The following is a 23,696-nucleotide window of genomic DNA, read 5'->3' as shown; positions in this document are numbered from 1 at the left end:
CCATCATCCTACCCTCTAGACAGAGACAGGCACTGTTTTCGATCTTGGCTCCATGAAACTGAGCAGGGTAGGGAATCTGCATGTTTTGGTGCAGAGGGCATTGTCCTGGCCACCTAGGTTCAGAAACAGTGATGCAGCAGAGGAGGAGCACACTATGGACTGGGAAGACCAACCTGATGAGGGTTAGTGGGTCACATAGCTCTGTCACATTATCACACAACCAAAAAGGGAAGAAACAGCTGCTCTGGATGTCCAATCCTGCCACTTTACAAATGGAAAAAAAAAAGAGAAAGCTGACTACATCAGATGACTTTGCCAACGTCAAGACTGATGTGCAAATGTAGGATTGTAATTCAGAACGTTTTAAGTTATTCTGGGTGTGCCATGTTCGTGTTGTGTTCACGAACTCACTGAGCTATGGTTACCTGCTCAAGACCTGTACAGAGGCCAGCAAGATGGTTCAGTGTATGAAGGCACTTCCTGCCAAGCCTGAGGACCTGAGGTGATCCCCAGAACCCACATGGCAGAATGAGAGAACTGACTTCTGCTTTGACCTCCACACATGTGAAATGTGCACACCCATTTGCAATGCTTGTACACACACACACACACACACACACATATGAATGAACGGTGTTAAAAAAATGGCTTGCAGAAGATCAGTCAAGGTTCTAGCAGGCAGCACTAGGTGGACACAGGGTTTACCAGGGAGAGAGAGAATGAAGATGGAGGTGGTGGGAATGTGGAGGGTGAGTGAAAGAGGGGAGTTGAGAGCAGATATAATCAAGATCTATTGTATGCATGCATGAAATAATCAACGAATAAACAAAAGGCCCCTTTGATGATAGATTCAAATACAAAACTATTTGAGTTTTGTGAAATTTTTAAAAAGGACTTGTTTGAAACCAAGTTGCAAAAGTGCTTGTGAAGAGAAATAAACTGTCGGTTAATTAACTTTGTGAGAGGAGCCGTTTGAAAAGCACTAATTGGAGTTTCAGGATAACCCTGAGCATTGACATTACACCACAGTGCTCTGGCAATGCTGGGAATGCTGCTGGAGAGGTGCGTAGAGAGGGCCCGTGAACTTTCCTCAGCCTTTCCTGCCTGCTACTAACTGCAGAGTGTTCCAGCCCAGCCCCGACCCCTTCATCCAGTGTCCTTTCACCTGGCCCCCCTTCCTCTACTCCATCATGTCTTCAGGGTCCAGGTCATGTGTCACGTACCTGGAACAACCTAATGACCACCCACACCCACACACAAACTGTGAACTGTGGCCTGCAGGTTTCCTTACAGCCTGAGTAAAATTGGAATCCCACATGTACATACTCTTCCAAGTACACAGGGCCGAGGCTGTGGTGACTGCGCTGGTGTGACACCAATTCTAGAGCCTCCCTGACGTTTGTTTGCCAACTGTTGAGAAGCTTAGAGGGCTGGTGGGGCTGGGGTCAGAGCCTACTGTACACTAGGCTTGGGGGCGTCAGGAATGTTCCTTGACCATGGTCTCAATTCTCCTATCTGTTAAATAGGATGGACAGTGCTGGCACTTGAGCACAGGACCACAGGCTTTCTCACTCTAAAGCTGTACCCTGCTTAAGAGACCCCCCCCCCCAGTTTTCCAAAATGGTCCTTTCGGTCCTGGCTTCTCTGGGAGCATTTATCACCTTTTCTTTCTGTCTCAGCATCTACAAAATGCTTCACTTCTTGCGTTGTAAAAGGGTATTGACCGGAACGTCTTGGTCCTTACACTCAGCATGAGCAGAATGAGTTCTTATTGACCAGAAAATTGTGGGGCAGAGTGGAAGATCAATGCCATAGGGGTAGAAATGGAACGATGACTACTGTGGCAGTGTGAATAAGAATGGTCCCCATAGGCTCAGATATTTTAATGCTTGGCCGTCAGAGCGTGGCATTGCTTGAGAAGCATCAGGAGGTGTGGCCTCATTGGAGGAAGTGTGCCACCCAGAGTGGGCTTTTGAGGCTCAATCTCTCTCTCTCTCTCTCTCTCTCTCTCTCTCTCTCTCTCTCTCTGTAGCCTGTGGACCCGGATGTAGACCTCTCAGCACCAAGTGTGCTGCCATGCTCCCTGCCATGATGTTAACAGATGAAGTCTCTGAAACTGTACTTGACCCCAGCTCAATGCTTTCTTTTATAAGAGTTGCTGTGATCATGGTGCCTCTTCACAGCAATAGAACATTGACCAAGACAACTACTTAATACTCCTGAAGCTTTCCCAAAATCGAACACCCTCCATCAATGCAGCCAGCTTCCTTGTTTTAAAGGTAGAGAAGCAGGGGCCCAGTTAAAATGTGTCTGCTATGTTTTCCTTCCCCTCTGCCTTTCTTCCTCCCTCCTCTCTCTTCCTCTTTGTTTTTGCAATTGTCACACTACTTTCTTTTCTAGCCTGGAACTCACCATCTTCCTGACCACAGCTTCCTGGGTGCTAAAGATTACTAGTGAGTCCAGTGCACCTGCCCGATACTTTGTTTTAAAAAAGGATTGTCCATTACTTCCTTAAAGAGTTATTTTAGGGGGAAACTACTACTCCAGGAGCTACAAAAAATTAGGGAGAGATTAGTCAGATTTCAGTCTGGGTAGTTAGGCCTGGATGGGCCTGGGAGAACAGAATGTTGGCAGTTTTAGGTATATATAGGATTGCAACATACACTCCTCTTGTATGGGCTGTGAGGTTGAACAATATTAAACAGAAGCCACACTGGTGTTAATCTGTACCTGGCTTTGGAGGTGATGCAGAAACACGCCCACAAACACCACATACTTGCCCCTCCCAGGAGGAACCATCCTAAGAGCTCAGAAGCTCCTTGGGCTGTAGTATAAAGAAGTGTGTATTGCAGGCAATAATCTGCCAGGCAGACAACCTTGTTAGACAGGCAACCTCAGAAGCACAGCATCTCAGGCTCCCCTGCTAGCTCAGAAGGCACTTAGCAAATGTTCAGTGTGGGAGCCATCATCTGAGCACTGTCTATCCAGAGACATTGCTGAGAAACGGTTATCGAGGCGCTTGCACACCTTCCCTCTGCAGAGACACTAAGCGCCCTCTGTGCATTGGGTTCAGGACTTAAACAATATGGAACCACAGAAAGTATCCTACAGATCCTGCCAAGGCTACCGAAGGCTTCTGTGTGGGGACGGGCCAGCCATTTCCTGCCAAGGGCCAAACAGTGGATTTGAGTGGCTCTGCAGTCCTTAAGGTGCCACTTAAGATTCCAGCAACTCAGTTCTGATGTGGCAGCATGAAGCAGCTTAGACTGGGAACTCGTGAATGAGCATGACTGTGTTCAGAATGACATCATCTATGGAAACAGTGGGGGCAGATCCAGTTTGAGGACCACAGTTTGCCAGCCACACTCTTGTCAGCCCTTCCAATTTCAGATTAGGAGACTAAGGCAAACAGAAGCCGAGAGTCCTCCTCAAGAACACTTGACTGGCTAATATGTACACTGACTTGGGGCTACAAATACGGATTGACTGACCCTAAGCAAAAATTGGAGACTTTTCTGTTAAAGAAAAACATGTTCTTTACCATAATACACAGGCACCTTCACCAAGCAGAAGTAAGATTCCCTCTGTCTTGAGTGTGCAAAGCACCCAGGGTAAGATGAGGATCCCTAACAATACTACAGACTGCTCGTACTACAGCTGCTATTGTCTCCCCTCAACTCCCCTGGCTTAATTCTTCTCTGAATCCAGATACACTATCTAAGGGCAATTGGTTCTGGGATCCCTCCACCCGCACCTCAGAGGAGGCCAAAATTCTTGCTATCAAATGATATAGTCTCTTAATAGAACCTTGCACATCCAACTGTATACTTTGTATGCTTTAAGTCACCTTTGGTTTATTTGTAACACTTAAGTCAATGTAGATGTCACACAGTTGTCACACTGTTGTCTGGGGACTAACAGGGACCACACTTGATCCTTGCATACACTTTTCCCTGGGCATTTTCCATCTGTGGTTGGTTGAATCTGTGAGAGCCCTGGGTACAGAGGGCCAACACATTCTCTCTATGTGTGGATCTCCAAGGGCCAGCTTATTTATTAGGAGCAGCGGGGGGTTCTCCACCAACCTCTGATCTTCCCAGATAGGAAGTTCTTTGAGTTCACAATCTGATCCATGTCTGAGCGGATGGTCCCTTCCAGGCCCTTTGTCAGAGCTCTGCACTCCTGCTTCAAGGCACTTAGTCCTTCCGACACTTGGTGCTGAACCAGATTGTAGGCTTCCTCCAGGAGCTGCAACACAGAGCAGCGCGTGATCCGTGACTAAAGGGCTAAAGAAGCTGGCCCATCACAGCCTCTCCCATAAACAAAACCCAGAAACATTCAAACTGCAAGTTCAACTTTGTTTGGATTAGTTCTTATGTCAGTGAGCCTGAGCAGGCTCAAGGTAGACATTTTTCTACCTAGGAAGGAATGATTTTAAAAACAACACCAAAAGCCTTAAAAAGTAAAGAGATGGGAACGTTCATTTTGACAGCACAGTTGCAAAGCAACATTGTCACTTACACCAAACCAGGCCCTCTTCCTCTCATTCTTCCTCCCCTTCATTTTAGGAAGCAGGTCAGTCTGAAGGGAGGGCAGGAGCTCCTCCATCACCAGCTTAGTCAGGACCTGCAGGGTAAAGGAGGGCATCAGTGGACAAAGGCTAGCTAGAGGTCTCATGTCAGTGTTCCTGTCCTGGGCTACACAGGCTCAGAGGTGGGGGAATGAGCAATAAGAGACAATGAGCACTGATGCTAAGGATGGACCTATGGCTGTTGCATATGATGAGCACAGGAATCTTGGTTCACATTCTCAGAAGTGAACATTCTTCAACATTCACAGGGAACAGATGTGCCTCTATTGCTGTTATCTCAATGGGAAGACCATTTTCCTCAAATTCAAACTCTTTATGTTCACACTAAAAGGACCTCATGTGTTTAGAATGACAGGGGAGATTTCTTTTTCCAACACAATATTTTTATTGATAATTTGGGAGTTTCACATAACGTACCCTGATCACATTTACTTCCCAGGTCCACCCTCCCCTCCCTGTTATGCCACATAAAGAAAAAGAGAAAAAGAAAAGGAAAGGAAAGAAAAGATAAAATACCAAGTCCAATTCATATTGCCCATATACTTAGTCACTGGAGCATGGTCAAACTCCCAGTGGGCAGCCCCTTAAAGACAACCGAGTCCTTCCCACCTCCATCCACCCAGAAGCCATCAACTGTGAAGAGCTCCACTTCAGCATCCCTACCACAGATTTTAAGAGTTGAGAGGGGAGCTTTCAATGGCAGATAGGGCATCCTTAAACAGGACAAGCTAGTTTGGATGTGACCACTTGAGCCTGGTCTGTCTTCCTAGGACTCGAGCCTCATGTCTCATTCTCCTTACTCTTAACTCCTCCCATGCTTTCCATCCTCCAGTATTTACAAAAAGAAGGAAGGGACCGAGTAAAGAAGAGGTGACAGCAACTGCCAGCCCACTCCAGACTTGTACCCACTGCCCAGTCCAGTACTGGTGTCCTCCATCACTGCTTGCATGCCCAATGAAAGGGGTGGTGTTATGGGAGATAAAGCTAAGGTGGTGGACAAAACTGGAGAAGCTCTTCCAGGTGGTTGGTTAACCTCCCTCCGAACAGACCATGCTTAAAAGAACCCTGTAAAGGAGCAAGAGAATGTACTAAAGGGACAAGGGAGACGCTGGTAGAAATGGGACTTGCCAGCAGGGCATGGATGTCAAAACAGATTAGGCACAGAGAGCTGAAGGCACTGTTGATGCCTCTCTGTGGTGTGTGTGTGTGTGTGTGTGTGTGTGTGTGTGTGTGTGTGACTGTGCATACCTGGGCACTGCATACTTTAAAAGATTATTTTTAAAGGACATTTTGCTGGATGTGGTTGCACTTGCCTCTAATTCCAATACTTAAGGGGTTGAGGCAGGAGGATGAAACATCCCCGGGTCAGTGTGGACTACCTGGTGAGACCCTGTCTCAAAACAACAAGCAAGCCAAAGCTGCAGAATTTTTACTTGTTTTCAACTCATGTAGTTAAGCAACAGAACATCTCATTGCTTCGTTGTGCTTTAAGGGGAGGGGCATATGTCATTAATAATCGTTTCCCTCGCTGTACTGCTACTAGAGAAATATTTTTGTTTCATAGTTTGGAAGTGCTGTCTCTTGGTTCCCAGGAGAAGAGATTTCCTTCCAGGGACACACAGCCATCTGCGCTAATGTCTATGGCATAACAAAAGTAAAATTCTTTCTTCTGTTCTCTTCTCCCACTCTGCTTTTTATATTTAATGTCATTAAACCCAGAGATCTGTTAAAACCTGACCCCCCAAGCTAGCTACTGGTATGTCAACTTTGCAGCAATGTCATGGAGACGAGTCTTTTTCGAGAGCAAGTGGCTCCTTCTCTTGGCTGTCGGTCATCTGATGGCTGATTCTGCCATTTCCCTGTCATTTCCTGAAAGCCAAGGTTGGCTGGCGAAAATGTACTCAGTAACATGCTAACTGCGAAGTGCAGACCTTTAGTGTGAACATTCCCTGTTGATGGAATGAAGACAACACTGTGTTCACAGCGGCTTTCCCCTGCAGTTTCCACTGGAGGAGGTAGCTGGAAAGTTGCTACACACTTTCAGTTATCCATGTACTGACTGGAATGTCATGAGTGCTTGTGAAAAGTATGTTTAAGAAATCTGGACCCTGCTAGACAAATGATAGAAAGATAAATTAGCACCAAATACTATGAAACAATTTGACATTTGTGGGCTAAGCAGACTTAAGGGGACACCTAAAGTTTTCAGAGTGATTTGGAGGAACATCCACAAACCTATCCTAATGTGATGAGCATGCACATGTTTCCTTGGGTCTGAGCGGTACTCCGCATGGCCACTCATAACGTCTCCACCCCTCCTTCTCTGCCCCCAGTCCTGACTTGGGGTGTCTCTGCTGCTCAGACTCACTTAACCAAGGATCATCTCAGGGTCACAGCTCAGGTAAAGCAGCTAAAAGGCGTGTGTGCTGCTGAGATCGGCAGCAGGCAGCAGAGCGCATGACCACTCGAGACATCGGGTCTGTGAAGTTGAAATAACATTTATCCAAAACAACTGACCTCCTCCTTCTCATAAAAATTCAAATTACATTGGGAATTAAGGAAGTTCTCTCTGAGCTCCCTGTGCAGCCACAAGCCAGCGGACACCCTCACAAGCTCACTGGACCCAGCCTTTTTCCAGGGCTCTAGCATGGCAGGTGGACACTCTGGACTGAGTGACAAGCAGGCTGTTCCTCTGGGCCCCTGGGTTCCTGGGAAAGGAGCTGCTAGGCTCAGTACAGCCTGAAGGGCTCCCATCTGCCCTTCCTTCATTGTGGATCTGCCTCAAGTGATGAAGTAACAGACAGGGCTTCCACAGGTCCACAGTCAGTGATGGGCTTGGGCTTGTGTTTGCCTTTCTTAGCCACTCTGTGACTTCACCATTAAGAGATGAATCCCATTTTTTTTTTGAGAACATTATAAGAAACATATGCAAACATCATGGAAAGTAGCAGGTTCAGTAATTAAATTCAACAGGTAACTCATGGTCCAGAGGCCACATCCTGAGTGAGTAAGTTCTTGTTTGGAACCTACACCCAAGAGTTATGGTGCATGGCATGAGTAGACAGAGCTAAGAGGGACAGAGACTAAAGCAAACTTAATAGGAAATGCTGTCATAGCTGAAAAGCCTTAAACTCTAGAATCACAAGTATCCTAATTTGTCCTTCTGCAGAGTCTGGATTGATTTTGAGCATGAGTGTGAACCGATCTGAGAAAACACAAATGTTATACACAAAAGCCAAAGACAACCAACATTCCATTTGGGTGGGCTTGCATTTTTCTGGTCTTTCCCACACAATGTTCCAAGAAATTTGCTTCTATTTTACAACTTGGGGACTTGAAAAGAAAATATGTCTGGGGAAAAGAAGAAAGAGGGGGAAGAGAAGCTACAAGAGTGGTGGGTGGGTAGGGGTTGGGAAATAGCCCTGAAGCTGCCAGAGCCTGTGGTGCTGCGCCAAATCACACCTTATCCACACACCATCTTCCTCATCCTCTCACAGCATCTCCATCCTGACACCACTTTGCCCCTGTCCTGCCCACTCAGGGTCACCTGACCTGGCCAGCTCTCTATAAACAAAGTCCTAAGCCTGTGGGGCTTGTTGAGGGAAAGTAGCTAATCTAATAAAAAAAATAATAATAAGGTTCTCAGACCTCCCCATCAAGTAGAACACACTTTCACCATAAGGAACCTAAAATAAAATTTTCATAATTTTGTATTTTAAAAAGGAGAGAAGATGGTGGGAAATTTTAGCTGCTGAGACATGGAGATTAAAATGTCATCACACATGTATGAAACCAAATGTGACATCAGATTAATTAAAATGAACAAAACAAGTGGAGCATGGTGGTGTGTGCCCCCAACATATGGCTAAGGAAGCTGGGAGTGGGGAAGAGTTTGCGGTCAGCCTCAGCTACATGCTGAGACTGTGTCCCCTGAAACAGCAACAACAAAACCCGAACCATTCACTGAGGGCCACACCACACCATGTTTCCTTTCAGGCTGAGAGCTGTGAGGAGGGGTGACTCTCAGGAAGGATGCTGCCCCTTCTGAAGGCAGGCCCCGGGTCTGACTGGCTCCTTGGCCCCAGGCCCCTGTGTTACTGAAGGCCTGTAGGCATTGTATCTGTTTAGAGAATCACATTCAAAATCATTTGAATGAAGACCAGTCCAGAAGGAAAAGGCAAGACCTTCAATGTGGGAAGTTTTCTGGTCACACAGCCAGGCAGCTCTGAGGGAAGCCAGAGACAGTCGTGTGGTCACCTACCTGGCTAATTTAAAGGCAGATAATAAATACACGTGGTACCTGTAGCTACTTGACATTTTTGCAGATTTTCTCTCATGATTTAATTTGATAGTGCTCATAGCTCGTATTGACAAATAGTGTTGATGCTTTTTTTACCAGCATACAAATATTTTCACCTTAACAGTCTGCCAGGCATGTTATTCTGAGACACTGCTCTGCCTGGACCTTCACCTAAAATAACCATCACCGTGAAGACCTGCCATGCTTGTGTGAGTCATTACTAGGAAGAGAACAACATTAAAAGGGTCATTCAGTTCTCTTGAACTTTAGCACTTAGCACATGTCAGCCTAGAGGAAAAAGGTAGAGAGGAAACACAAATAACTGAAATACTCAACCCCAGCAAAAGTCTATTAAATATTTGTTTTCAGTGTAAAGGAATGTGAACTGACATACTATTAAGATCGTGAGTGAAAGAAAATATGAAGCGAGTGCCATAGCCCAACTCCAGGAGATGATAAACACCAGCCTATCTCCATGACTAGTGTTGGGCTCCTGGTCAGAGGCAGAAGACAGATTTCCTGTCTTCTATATAACCCTGTCATACAACCCTGAGACCGTCTGCACAGGCAGGGACTATCCTCTCACGTGAGCTCTGAATCACAAGCACCCAGCACAGCGCCTAGTAAAGAGTGGGCACTAAAGTTACTGTCTGCATAAGACTGCACAGGTCACTTAGCTCTTATGTTCCTCTGGGTTCCTCCACTCTAACTTCCCTTCCCACTCATAAGACTGCCAGGACAAACCGACTTAGGATGCGAACATTATAAAATACCACACAAGAGCATTTTAATACAGGTCTCTCTGCTAATTATCTGCTCACTGTTAAATGTATTGTCTATTTGCTTGGCTAGTCAGAACCAAATGCTTCCATTTCTTATATATTGGGTTTTCTTTGGGGCATAAAATATTGTAAATCTTTCATCTTCTCAAAGTTTTAAATTGATGCACTTCTGCAAAATATCAGAGACAAAGAATTGTTGAAAATCCTAAAGTGTCCTCGGGTTGGGAATATACAAATATGTGCATGGATGGAGTGATGTGTAAAGACTCTGTGTCTGGCTTTGAGTGAAATGTTTCATCAAGGCCCTTGCTGTGTTTGGGTTAATCAGTAGAGGCTGAGAAATTGTCTTGGAACTGTTTAATCCTTGAAGAAATGTTTTCTCTCTGGAGAGTCTGCACTTGGTGCTACGTGAGAGCTTGCAGCTGCACCGGCCTTGGTCCTAAGACACTCCTGGCAGACATGGACCTCTTATATTTGCTTAAGGCTGCCATGATCAAAAGGGACTGGGATCTGTGTGTGTTGTCTGCTCTCTGGCAGCAAGAGCAAGATGACTTTGGTAGTTGGAAACTTTCCCAGCCCCTATTAACCTTGTATATGTTTGAATAGAGTAACTGGAGTTAGCTAGCTGGGTGTCAGTCCTTTTCAAGAAGGCTGAATCCCTCTGCTCCTTCAGAAAATGGAGGATTAGCATTTGGTGACTATCTCTTTCTACCGCAGCACCTGCAACCCAAAATCAATATGTGTATGTGTATGTACATACTCAACACAGAGATAGGGGAGACCTTCAGCTTATACTCCAAAACAACCAAGAGCATATCCATCATTGTGAGCAAACTCCTGGCTTTCCACATTTAGTGACCTAACAGAAGTGTTGTGGGCTGCCCTGGTGAATGCCAGGTCTGCTGGTCTTCATATTAGGTACCCAACCACTTAGTGACAACTGAAGAAAATGGCTTGGGAGCCACAACTCCTATTTGTGCAACTTCCTGTGGGTCATTTGTTAAATGGTCCTGACCTCCTACTACACAGATAAAGAGGGGACCCATAACTCTGAGCCCCACATTACCTGGACTTCATCCCCCGTGATCATTTCCCATGAACCATAGTGACCCTTCTCCTGCCGGAAGAACTGCACAGCTTCTAAAAAGGCTTGGGCTTCAAATGTCGTCTGCTTCATGTAATCTAAAAGAAAGAAAGGAGGGGGCATTTAATAAAGAGAAATGCTATTTTGTACTTTTCTATGGTTCTTCAAGGAGTTGACATTTTCTGTATGAAACTATGAGAACCCAGAAAGCTAAGCAAGTAGTCCATTAGGGTCCATCTGCATATCATACTGCTCACTCACCATCCACACTGATGCAAAGTAGTCAGGATCACCACCATCTTCCCCCTACCTCTCTCCCTCTTTCCCACCTGCCTCAAATGCTTTCCCTGGGCACCGAGTGATTGCACGCCACCATTAATGAACCTCTCATATGAGCAATCCATTAATGGTGCATCTGAACCCAAGCTAAAGTCCAATTTCTCTGTGAGCTGACATCAGCCCTTTCTGTCAAAGGCATGTCTATATAGTTTGCTAATTTATACAAATGCAAATGATATTTGATGACACATAACAGGGTACTGTTTGTTTAAACACATCACCTACTTCATTGAGAACTGACAAAATTCCCAGAGGAAAGCATTGTTATCACCTCATTTGACAGATGAGGCTGACAAGGAATAGAAAGCTGAATTAATAGCCTGGGGTCACATAGCGAGTGAGTAGAAGATCCAGGTAGAGCTGCTGAGGTAGCATCTGACTTTAAGTCTGCTTCTAATCATTACATTGCATGTCTTAGCCTGATGAGCTTGTCCCTCCAAAAGTATTACCTTTTTTTTTTTTTTGAGACAAGATTTCTTCATGCAGCCCTAGCTAGCTTTGAACTCACAGAGATCTGCCTGCCTCTGCCTCCTGAGGGACAGGATTAAATAAAGGCATGTGCTACCACTATCTGGCTAAAACATTGCATTTTAATGGTATTATAGCTGAGAAGTAATATCTCACCAGAAAGGAAAGGAATGACTGTTCAGTAGTGGAATGTAAGGTATGGAGATGGAGGCTGGGGATGAATAACCTGCCCAGAATTCCATAAGTCACACTATGTGTCTGGTAGTCTTTTGTCTTGTGTGTGTGTGTGTGTGTTTTTTTTTTTTTTTTTTTTTTTTTTTTTTTTTTTGGTTTGGTTTGTTTTGCTTTTTTGCTTCAGGTTTGCTTGAGGACCCACTCTGTAGCCCAGGCATACTTGGAACACTCACAATCTTGTCCCAGCCTCCTGAGTGCTAGAATTACAGGCATGTATCACCACACCAGCTAAAACTAGTTCTTGGAGGAGGAAATGGTAATGGAATTGTAGAGATTTTGATGTGGGAAATGAACTTTAAAGATAATCTTGGACTAGCAAGATGGCTCAGAGGGTAAATGTAATTAAAATGTAAAAATAGTCTAACCAGGTACTTCTGGGAGCTCAGCTCAGTGGTAGAGAGTTCACTTAGCATGAATTGGTCCTAAATTTGATACATTTTTAAGCCCAGTGGCGTGCGCACGTACACACACACACACACACACACACACACACACACACACACACACACCATTAAAAATCCACTTCTAGAAGGAGGAAATGAAGGGAGGTTAAGGGCAAGCTTCAACTACAGAATGGCACATGGCTCTATTGCTAGAAACTATAGTCTATGCATCATCTATAATCTGCAAGTATGGGTGCTATTAGAATGAAGGCAGCTGGTTCACTGCAGGGGGATGACATCATAGCACTTGACAGAATTACTTAGTCATAAATGGTTATGGGGACTGGGCATGACTTAAGAGAATCAGTCTGTCCTGGCAGGTAGCAACCAACTGACAGTGTGGATTACCTTCTTTGAACTTGGTTTACTAGATTCTAAAGCACCAGGCACTTAAAAGAAGAAACACAGCTTAGGGCATAGTAGCTATAAGGGTTAAAGAGACTCCATAGTCAGAGTACCAGGAAGCCTAGGAGGACACCTTCAAAATCAGAGGAGGAACAAACATCTCTGACATCAACATAGAGTTCTGCTCCAAAGGGAAAATTGCAAAAATGGCCTGCCCCACAAATCAAGTTTTCAAATTGAAGTATCTTCTTTCTTGTTATTTTTCTTGACTTGGCAACTCATTTAGTGTTTAACCTCAGAGGATTAAAAAATGAAAATTAAGGTCGCTCTATGAAATCACCAATGCCAGCGGCAGCGGTCTCCCCACAGTGAGATGTGACACAGGGCTCAACACATTGGGAAGGATTGGACGGAGTGAGATGGAAACTGTAGTTATCATGTGGGGACTCAAGATGACTCATGAGCTCATATTTTTAACAGCTGTTTTCATTTCCAATCTAAGGAAACAAAGAGATGGGGAGAAAATGTGACTCTGTATTTGGAACGGGTGAGTATGGCCAGATCTGCCAGCCAAGGAATGGAGGTTTAGATTCCTCAGCGCATTGCAAGCGGCCTGACTTCTCCTACTTCTTCCCCAGCTGACCTCAGTGGCTGGGGGAGATATTTTATAACCTGTTCATGCCCTCAATGTCAACATCAAAACAAACTGACATGTATGCTGAAAAGTATATTACTAAAGGTCTTGGGAGGGGGGACGGAAGGAAACAGAATTTGTAGAATTTGATACTAGCTTTAGACAAGAGTCAAAGAAGGAATGTCAGAAAGCAAGCATGCAATGGTGTGGGAATGATACACCTTGACTCAGGCAAGGACAAAGGGATAAGGGATGAAGTGGGCCACAAAATAAGCCACAGCTGGTCAACTATGGAATCCAGAAAATAGAGAGTTCCCATCAGTAGGACAAATGAAAATAATCACTTTCCCCCCCCCTCTCTCTCTTGTTCTTAATGTGCATTGGTGTTTTTGTTTCGCCTGTTGAAGCACATCAGGTGTCCTGGAACTGGAGTTACAGACGGTTGTGAGCTGCCATGTGGGTGTTGGGAATTGAACCTGGGTCCTCTAGAAGAGCAACCGCTGTGCCATCTCTTCAGTCCCCACTTAACCCTTTCTATAGTGGGAGAAAGATCCATGTTGCCAATTTATCATTAAATTTTCAATTTATAAGCTAATTAAAGAAATTGATTTATGAGAAAAAATAGAGAAGAAATCTGCCACAACTTTCTCTGTGAGTGTCTGTTCCAGCGATCATAAACAAAACTCAAAAGGCAATTGCCAGCTCACTAAGCAAATAGAGAATGAAGTTTGCCAAAGACGGAGCGGTGCAGCACAGTTGTAAAATGACCTTCGTTTCTCTCCGGTTGTTTCAAGAGTCAGAGCTGAAGTCAGAACAGGTGTTTGAGAGAAAACAGATCAACGAGTTATTTGATCAGCTTCCTGTTGGCGTTCTCAAGAGAACACACTGCAGCTGCACAGGGGCCCTCTCTCCAACCAATGAGCAAGCTGAGAGTTTAGTTCCCTGGCCTCCACCCTCAGTGGTTTGGGCTTCCTTGAAGCTTTCCCTCTGCAGAAAGACTTAAGGCAGATAGCAAGCCGGCCAGAACTTCCTTTTCCCACGTGCTGTAAGGCTATACAAGGGGCCAGATGTAGCAGGGAGCAACTGAGGCATTTGTTAAAGCCAGATGAAAAAACCTGGGGCAGGGAAGTGGGTGTTCTCAGCTGAAGGTCACACAGCTGGTCAGAGTCAGAGCCAAGGGCTGAAAAGACTGCTCTGGCGGGTCCTGTGTGGCCTTGGCATTAACACTTAAATCATAGACTTTGAGAATCAGGCGTGATCTTACTGGTCACTGAACGTGAGCTGGCGTTCAGTGCTGTCATCCTTCAGCTCTCAAATAGTTCTAGTGACAGAAAACTCATAATTTAATGAAATGGTTCCTTCTTCTGGCCTGCGCTAATTACTTTAAAATTATTTTTTTTCTTCTTTGAAGCCATTATGTATGTTTGCATGCACCCCCCTTCCACCACACACATACAACCCAATTTCCCTCTTAGAGAATACATTAATTGTCATTACTCCTTTTCCATATGGTAGGGCTGAATCACTGAGTGAACTGATTTCCCTTCAGCCACTCTTCAAAGAATTTACCCTTTGGGTCTTTTTAATCTGACCCTCTTTTTCCCCCTCGGTGATCCACTCTATTCCTCATCCTCTTGGCTCTAGAGCTATCCCAATACATGGGATGTCTCCTGCCCCTTTTCTTGTTTCTTTAAGGCAACCACAGTGTCCGGGTGACTCATGCCTTTCTTGAAGTCCAGTAAAATCCATAAATGTTTTTCATATGAGATGCTTGCCAGCCTAAGCGTCTCCTAACTTGCACTTCTACTTCTGACTTTAGAACAGCCTTTAAAGCTTAGCCATATTAAGTGACAACTTGCCTTCTTGTGTCTATCCAATTCACTGGTAAAAGAGGTTCATGAAGTCCAGGGCACAGACAAACCCTAGGAAACTATAAGCATTTTCCGAGGCATGTGGGACACACATTGTAGCCATTCATTCAACACTCAATTATCCCCAGGGCCAAGGATCGTCTAGGAAGCAAGGCTCTCCTTGGTCTCTGCCTAGGTCCTTATCCGTGCAGCTGCATGGAAAACTCATATTTGAGAGAGATGATTAAGGAATTTGCAAGGGAAGCTGTGCTTTTCTTGGCCTCCCGAGGACAGTTATTCAGGGGGCCAGCCAGAGAGACATCATTTTTGTTTTTTTCCACATGTACAGATTTATAACATGCCTGAGTTAACTGAAACCCCAAAGCTCCCAGGCCTGTGGAGTTGCTGTAGGCTGTGACTCTGGCTGCTGTGCTAGATCTGGGCTTGGAAGCCACTCTGTTATTCTATTTTATGTATAACCTATACCGAGCCCTATTAACTGATCTGCCTAGCAGATGTGGGAAAGTTTTTACTCCCCGGGCAAGCATTACTCCCCGGGCAAGCATTACTCCCCTGGCTGTGTTTCCCTTACCACAGACAGTCCTAAACTGTCCTCAGTGCCAGTTCACAGTGCCCTCCTAGGTGAGCTCCAGTGAAGATGTTTGTCCTAGTGGGTTTTTTTTTTTTTTTTCTAGAACAAGGAAGAGAAGGTATGCAGCAAAGATGACCAAGATCTATTGAGTCACTACTGTGGATTAGAAACTGTTTCATGAAATTTCCACCTTACAACAGATTAGGGACTGAGCTTCAGGGTTAGATCATGGACAAGCAAGGTCCATTCACCTCCAGGTGTTTTTCTAACACTGTGTAATTTAATGCTTCAAAACCATGAATAGTGGATTCATACACTATTATGTAATATATAGTCTGTGTAATAACATTACATTTATACATATATAAGTAATATAGAAAGAGCCTTGAATATTCTTCACCCAGTTTCTATCCCACAAACATTTTTTTGATTATCATAACATGAAACTGATGTACAAGGAACCCAAACTTCTCATTTAGATATCGCTAATGTTACATGCATTTCACCCTTCCTCGTGTGTGTGTGTGTGTGTGTGTGTGTGTGTGTGTGTTGTAATAATAGTAGTAGTTTAATGTTTGAAGTTATTTTCAAGAAGTGTTTTGTTGCAAAGTTTAGAATCATATATTCAGAATTTTGATTATATGGCAGGTTTATCTACCCTAACCTCTTCATTTCACAACTGGTTCAATCAAAGTCTAAATAGACCATGAACTTATATTACTAAAATTAAAGCAATATAAATGTAAATGTCCTCACTAGAATTAAAATGGCTGGTGTCCACTCTGATAAAATAGTGGTAAATATTTTTTTTACTTTAAAACTATTTATGAGCCAGGCAGAGCTGCCACACACCATTAATCCCAGCACTCAGGAGGCAGAGGTAGGCAGATCTCTGTGAGTTCAAAACCAGCCTGGTCTAAAAGAGCTAGTTCCAGGACAGGCTTTAAAACTACAAAGAAACCCTGTCTCAAACCCTCCCCCCCAAAATAAACTATTTTTGTATGGCAAGCCTAAATATGCATCCATCATTACATTATAGGGGCTAATCCCAATACTGAGAAGAAAATTGCTAAATTGCCAGACACTCCTGAAACTCACCTTAGAAAACTATCAGACTAAAGTATAAGTATATTACTCACATCATATGTGTGCCAGTTAGTGGATTGGACCCATTAGGCATCAAAGATGAGCATACCAGGAAGATATGTACACATTTCAGAAGTCCAGTGTCAGTTGCTCTATGAGAGTACAAAAGCCTAAGAACTCCCTCAGAAAAGATAGAATATTTCTCAACAAATTCAAAAAGAGAAAAAAAAAGTCTAGTGAAGAAAAATTGTTTTGAGAAAACTTTTAACCACACAGAAGAAAACCACATAGATGAGCCATGACCAGTCATCTCACAGATTCTTGACTTGTCTGTCAATCAAACCTAAGACTATCAACAGAGAAAAGGAAATGGCGGTCTTTAGAACAAGTGAAGGCAGACTGACCTCATTTCCTTCAGATAAGCATATCAGATTGTCTGATTGGAAGGCTGTTGAAGATATCCTGCATCTACATTTTAGCAAGGCACTTACCAACGGCTCGAATGATTTTGATTGGCACACCAAAGAAGTTCAGGTTGGCTGATAATGCAAATGGACTCAGCAAAACCAATTAAAATAAATGATGGAGCTGCTGCACACTTTTAATCCCAGCACTTGGGAGGCAGAAGCAGGTAGATCTCTGTGAGTTCGAGGCCAGCCTGTTCTACAGAACAAGTTCCCAGGACAGGCTTCAAAGCTAAAAAGAGAAACCCTGTCTCGAAAAACAAACAAACAAACAAAAAAAAAAAGAAGATGGATACTTGTTAAAGAGCTGAAGTTATTGACATCATAGAGGGAAATCAGTAGAATATGTTGATTACTTGGAAACATATACATCTATCTATACAATACATCAAGCATCAAATCTTATTTACCTATTAACATACCACAAACTGGCATAGGCCCTGAGGATGTAAAGACACAATGGAGAAAGTTTTTTTAACTCCAAGCTTTCCAAGGTCTATGCAGTTACAGAATCTGAATCTAAAATAAAACATAACATGGATAAATGAATTTAGAACTTGCTCCAAAAACACAACCACAAAATTATGTGGCAAATGCCCCAAACATTGTAGGTTCACAACAAAATGCTGGTAAGTACATTGTTTTTGTGAAATTCTAATTTTTAATTTCTTTTATATTTGTAACATGTATAGTTGTATATATGTGAACATTGGAACATGCTACAAGCAAATGAAAACTTATCCCCAGATTCACACTATTCTGCCACTTAAGGTAAGACAGTTGTAAAGTATAAAACTTGAAGGCTGCTGCTGAGCCTGGGTTTCTGTCTATGTGTGAGTGAGAAGTCTAATACAGTCATCTGCAAAGTGAGTGAGGCTGGGCTTCAGCCTTGTGGATTACAGCAAAGTCATCAGTAGATGCTGAGATTTGCTCTTCCGAACTTATTGTTCTATACTATCTTTCTTGCAGAGCACCCAAAACTATGTTGCAAATACTTTTTTTAAGAAAAAAAAGGGAGAGCATTTCTGAATTCAACTGAAGGAATGCAGAATCTCACAGTCTTGGAGAGAGAATTCCAGAAAGAAGGGATCCTGGTGAACATGAAGATTTGCTGTAAGAGCTTAGACCTTGCTCCATGTAGATTCAGATCCTTGAGTCAGGACGGCAAGGAGCGTGGCTGACACTAACTAAACCTAAAGAATGAATTTCTAACATCTAAGCCGATCTTAAAGTCAACAGCAAGAAGTGTGGTTGACTCTGTTCTAACATATAAGTTGATCTTAAAGTCAACTAGGTTCTTCCAGTAGGATGTCAGAAGTTCTCCAACAGGGAAATTCTATGCCACGACAGAGTTACTTTGTAGAAGACTCTCTTAGATCCCTTCAATAAATCTTCTGCGGCATCATAGTCTCCCCAGTTACCATTTTATAGCTAGTATGATCATGTAGGATATGTCTGTGTTATCCAGTCAGTTCTGGGAAGATACAGGATGCTGTTTGTATTAATCATGGTACAGGATTTATCAAATGAGCAAAGAAAGAGGAAGGATGGAGCAGAGGGGTTAAAGTGGTTGAAGGAGTATTAGATTAAATCCCCTATAAGGCTCTGAAATTTCATGGTGACAGACAAAACCCAAGAGATGCCAATAATGAGACTGTCTTAATGAGTGCCCCACTTACTGCTTTCAAGAGTCACAGAAGGGACAGAGCTCTACCCCAGTGCCCTCCAGTGTCAGTAAGCATCAATACTCCCTAGATGGCTTGTTCAATAGATTTGTGGACACTCTACTCCCACAGGTTCTGACTTGGTGGACCTGAGATGGATCTGAGAGTTTGCATATCTAATATGTGTCTAGATGAAGCTCACTCATGCTGCAGGCTCAGGGACACACTTTGAGAAGCATTCTGCTGAAGTATTGGGGATGTGACTCTCACATATCAGAAGCACCAGTGGATAATAGTTCCCAATTGTGGTCTGGGATTGGAGCCAGGCTGATTCTGTTGCTGTAGTTTACAGAAACATATGAAGGAGGGGGGGGGGGTTGCAGAAGAAATAGGCATAGAAAATTCTCACGCTTGAACATTTAGGGTCTCAATGACCTTGTTCCCCCATCACCAGCAGCTTAAGAAATGTCCTTTTGGTCAGCTGCTCATCCACTTGATAGAAATGAAAACTTAAAGTTACCAAAGTAATATTTAAAAATGAGACAAGAATGATATTTATCTGAGAATACGTGGAAAAAGGGTAACCACTTGAGAGAGTCAAAAGATACCACTGAACCCATGAGCATCCCTGTCCCCTCTTTTCAGAAGCAGCCACTGACTGGACACAAATCCGTGGATATAACCCTGGTTAATTTCATTTTCCCTTTTTGTGAGTATAGTAGATATGTGGTCACTATCCCATATCTGACAGCCTCTTCTTCTCTAGGATAAATGATCTCAGTTCCCTTGGTTTTAACTTTTTTTCCCAACGCCTTAAAAAATAAAAATGACCCATGTCTAGCCTCATCACAAAACAAGGCTGCTGTTATTAGTTTCCTCTTTATGAATTCCATGAAATCAACTGTGGTCTCAGGTGAGAGGCACTAAATTTCCCTGTGTATGAGTTCATTTATCACACTGTGGATGGAGTAAGTCCAAGAGAACAAGGGCAGAATCAATAACTTCCTACAGACAAACACAGATGGCTGTACTAGCAGATGTGTGCCTTGCACTGAGGCCATGACAGAGCATCTCCCCTTTGGAGAACTTCTGACTCCCTACTGGAACCTAGTTGTTTTTAAGATCAGCTTAGATGTTAGAGAAGTTCCTGAGGAAATGTTCTCAGCAAACCAGAAGCAGATGATGAAAAGGTGAGTTTCAAAGTGTCTACCATCAAATGTTTTTCAGGCAGGTGTGACAATGCATACACTCAGGTGGCCATTCTGCCTCAACCATGGAAACTGAGACAGATGCTTCTCTGTGACATTGTGGAAAGTGGTGTGGCCAACTCCCTGGAGGCAAATCTTTACCACACAACCTGGACAAAATGTAATGCATGCCTGTGTTTTTAAATAAACAGGGAAGATTCTCTCTAGGCCCCAGACTGGCCTTTATGCATACTAGAACTTTATTGTGTTCCTGGAAATGACTACTTACAAATTAGTAAAACACATGATCAACATAGTAAAAGTGGCAATCTTGCCAAAAAGCAATCTACAAATTCAATGCAATCCCCATCAAAATCCCAGAATAATTATTCACAGACCTTGAAAGAACAATATTCAACTTTATATGGAAAAACAACAGATCCAGGATAGCCAAAACAACCCTGTACAATAAAGGAACTTCCAGAGGCATCACCATCCCTGACTTCAAGCTCTATTATAGATCTATAGTCCTGAAAACAGCTTGGTATTGGTGCTATGGAATTGAATTGAAAACCCTGATATTAACCCACACTCCTACAAAACCTGTTTGTTTGTTTTTTTCAAAGAAGCTAAAATTATAATGGAAAAAAGAAAGCATATTCAACAAATGGTGCTGGCATAACTGGATGCTGACTTGTAGAATACCGCAGATAGATGCATATCTATTGCCATGCACAAACCTTAAGTCCAAATGGATCAAAGACCTCAACATAAATCCAGCCACACTAAATCTCTTAGAAGAGAAAGTGGGAGGTACCCTTGAACGAATTGGTACAGGAGACTGCTTCCTAAACATAACAACTGTAGCACAGACACTGAGATCAACAATTAATAAATGGGACCTCCTGAAACTGAGAAGCTTCTGTAAGGCAAAGGAGACAGTCAACAAGACAAAATGGCAGCCCTCAGAATGGGAAAAGATCTTCACCAAGCCCACATCTGACAGGGGGCTGACTTCCAAAATATAAAGTACTCAAGAAGCTAGTCACCAAAACACCAAGTAATCTAATTAAAAATTGGGGTACAGAACTAAATAGAGAATTCTCAATAGATGAATCTAAAATGGCTAAAAGATGCTTAAGAAAGAGCTCAGCATCCTTAGCCATCAGGAAAATGAAAATCAAAACAACTCTGAGATACTATCTTACTCCTGTCAGAATGGCTAAAATAAAAAACACCAAAGACAGTTTATGCTGGAGAGAATGTGAAGAAAGGGGCACACTCCTCCACTGCTGGTGGGAGTGCAAACTTGTACAGACACTTTGGAAATCAGTATGGTGGTTCCTCAGGAAAATGGGAATCAGTCTACCTCAAGATCCAGTAATTACACTCTTAGGCATATACCTAAAATATGTGCATTCATACAACAAGGACATCTGTTCAACTATGTTCATAGCAGCATTATTTGTAATAGCCAGAACCTAGAAGCAACTTAAATGCCTCTCAACTGAAGAATGGATGTGATGGGAGATGTCATTCTGCAAATGTTTCTCTTATTGGTTAATGAATAAAGCAGTGTTGGTCAATAGGAAAGCAAGATAGGAGGGACTAGGAGACAAGGATTCAGGAAGTAGTAGGAAGAGATTCAACATGGAGGACGGAGAGAGCAGAACTCCACGGACCCTCTCTCTGGTAAGCCAAGACCATGTGGAAACATTTAGATTAATAGAAATGGGTTAGTATTTAAGACAGAGCTAGCCAATAAGAAATGCTAGTAACAGGCCAACAACATTATATCTAATACAGCGTCTCTGTGTGTTATTTGGGGCTGGCATGGCAGTGGGACCAGGCCAGGGGGAAAACCGCTCATAACATGGATGGAGAAAATTTACACAATGGAGCACTACACAGCAGGGGGAGGAGGGAACAATGGAATCTTGAAATTTGAAGGCAAATAGATGGAACTAGAAGAAACCATCTTGAGTGAGGTAACCCAGTCACAAAAAGATAAACACGGTATGTACTCACTCATATATGGATTTTGGATTTTAGACATAGAGCTAAAGATTACCGGCCTACAATCCATACTGCCAGAAAAGCTAGGAAACAAGGAGGACCCTAAGAGACACATACATGGTCCCCTGGAGGAGGGGAAAGGGACAAGATTTCCCAAGCAAATTGGGAGCATGGGGGGAGCAGATAGGGAGTTAGGAAGAAAAGGAGGGGAGAGGTGGGCATGAAGGAGCACAAAGATTGAGTCAGGGAAAGAATAAAGGAGAGCAAGAAAAAAGATACCATAATATAGTGAGCCATTATAGGTTTAAACAGAAATCTGGCACTGGGGAAATGTTCAGAGATCTACAAGGATGACCCCAACTAACAATCTAAGCAGTAGTGGAGAGGCTATCCTAAATGCCCTTCCCAGATAATAATACTGATGACTACTTTATATGCCATCCTAGAGACTTCATCCAGTAGCTAATGGAAACAGAAGCAGACACACAGCTAAACAGTATCTGAACTCTTTGAATCCAGTTGCAGAGAGGGAGGAGTAATGAGCAAAGGGGTCAAGACCACGCTGGAGAAACCCACAGATATTGCTGACCTAAACAAGGGGGAGCTTATAGACTCCAGTCTGATAGCTGGGAAACCAGCACAGGACCAACCCAGATTCCTTGAATGTGGTGTTGGTTGGGAGGACTGGGCAGTCTATGGGGCCTCTGGTAGTAGATGAGTATTTATCCCTAGTATAGGAATGGACTTTGGGAGCCCATTCCACATACAGGGATACTCTCTCAGCCTAGACACATGGAGAGAGCCTAGGCCCTTCTCTAAATGATGTGACAGACTTTGAAGATCCCCCATGGAAGGTCTTACCCTCCCTGGGGAGCAGAAAGGGGATGGGATGAGGGTTTGTGGGGGGAACAGAGGAGAACCAGAGGGTGCAGGAACTGAGATTGACATGTAAGACAAGGTTGTTTCAAATTTAAATAAAAAATTATAAAACAATAATAACAAAGTATTACAATAGCACAGGAGATGTTGGAAGGAGTCTTTCAGATTGATTCTATGGACAGCCTTCCCATGTGAACACAGAACACAGAAGTGTTAGCCACACTCATGAGAGCATCCTTTTCACAAGTGGAAGCAGGCAGTATGGTGAATGGACCAGGTTGACTTCAGAGAATTAATCACAGGCATGAATTGGTACCGCTTCATCAGCTCCTAGCCTGACACACCCACAGGGTCCAGTGCAGCCTTGCAATGCTATCTGGAAGTACTCCAAGCATTATCATTACTGATGATGAATAGCTGCATCTACCTTGAACTTATCAGATTTTACAGTCTATAACATCTCATTTGATTCCCATAGCAATCTCATGAGGCAAGTGAGCCAGATGTAATCATTCAAGAAAAAAAAATAAAAGCAAAGAAATTTATATCACTGCCCAGGGTCATAGCAATAAATAACTCATTCTATCTGGCTATCATTGAGAATAAAATAATAGGCAGACAACAGATTTCTTGTCTGATATAGACTCAACTTCAAAATGGACCTAGCCTTACTTAAAACTTGTAATTGTAGTCTACCTTATCTAGGGTAATGTATTTCACCTTCCTTATTTATAACTT

At 43.3% G+C, this 23,696-nt stretch overlaps 1 protein-coding gene across 1 annotated transcript in view; it reads right to left on the bottom strand.

The window, feature by feature from the left end:
• The window catches only part of Niban1 (niban apoptosis regulator 1), a 152,118-nt gene that overhangs the window by 21,069 nt on the left and 107,353 nt on the right, over positions 1-23,696 (bottom strand). Inside the window, exons 6-8 of the mRNA XM_051185955.1 lie at positions 10,740-10,855; positions 4,522-4,626; positions 4,086-4,248 (exon numbers count right to left, since the gene is read on the bottom strand). Coding sequence (XP_051041912.1) covers positions 4,086-4,248; positions 4,522-4,626; positions 10,740-10,855 — 384 coding nt within the window. The remainder of the gene's footprint in view (positions 1-4,085; positions 4,249-4,521; positions 4,627-10,739; positions 10,856-23,696) is intronic.

Source organism: Phodopus roborovskii, unplaced genomic scaffold, assembly GCF_943737965.1.
Source record: "Phodopus roborovskii unplaced genomic scaffold, PHOROB, whole genome shotgun sequence".
Lineage (NCBI taxonomy): Eukaryota > Metazoa > Chordata > Mammalia > Rodentia > Cricetidae > Phodopus > Phodopus roborovskii.
Note: the sequence above shows the minus strand (reverse complement) of the source record. Positions and strands in the feature narration are given on the sequence as shown.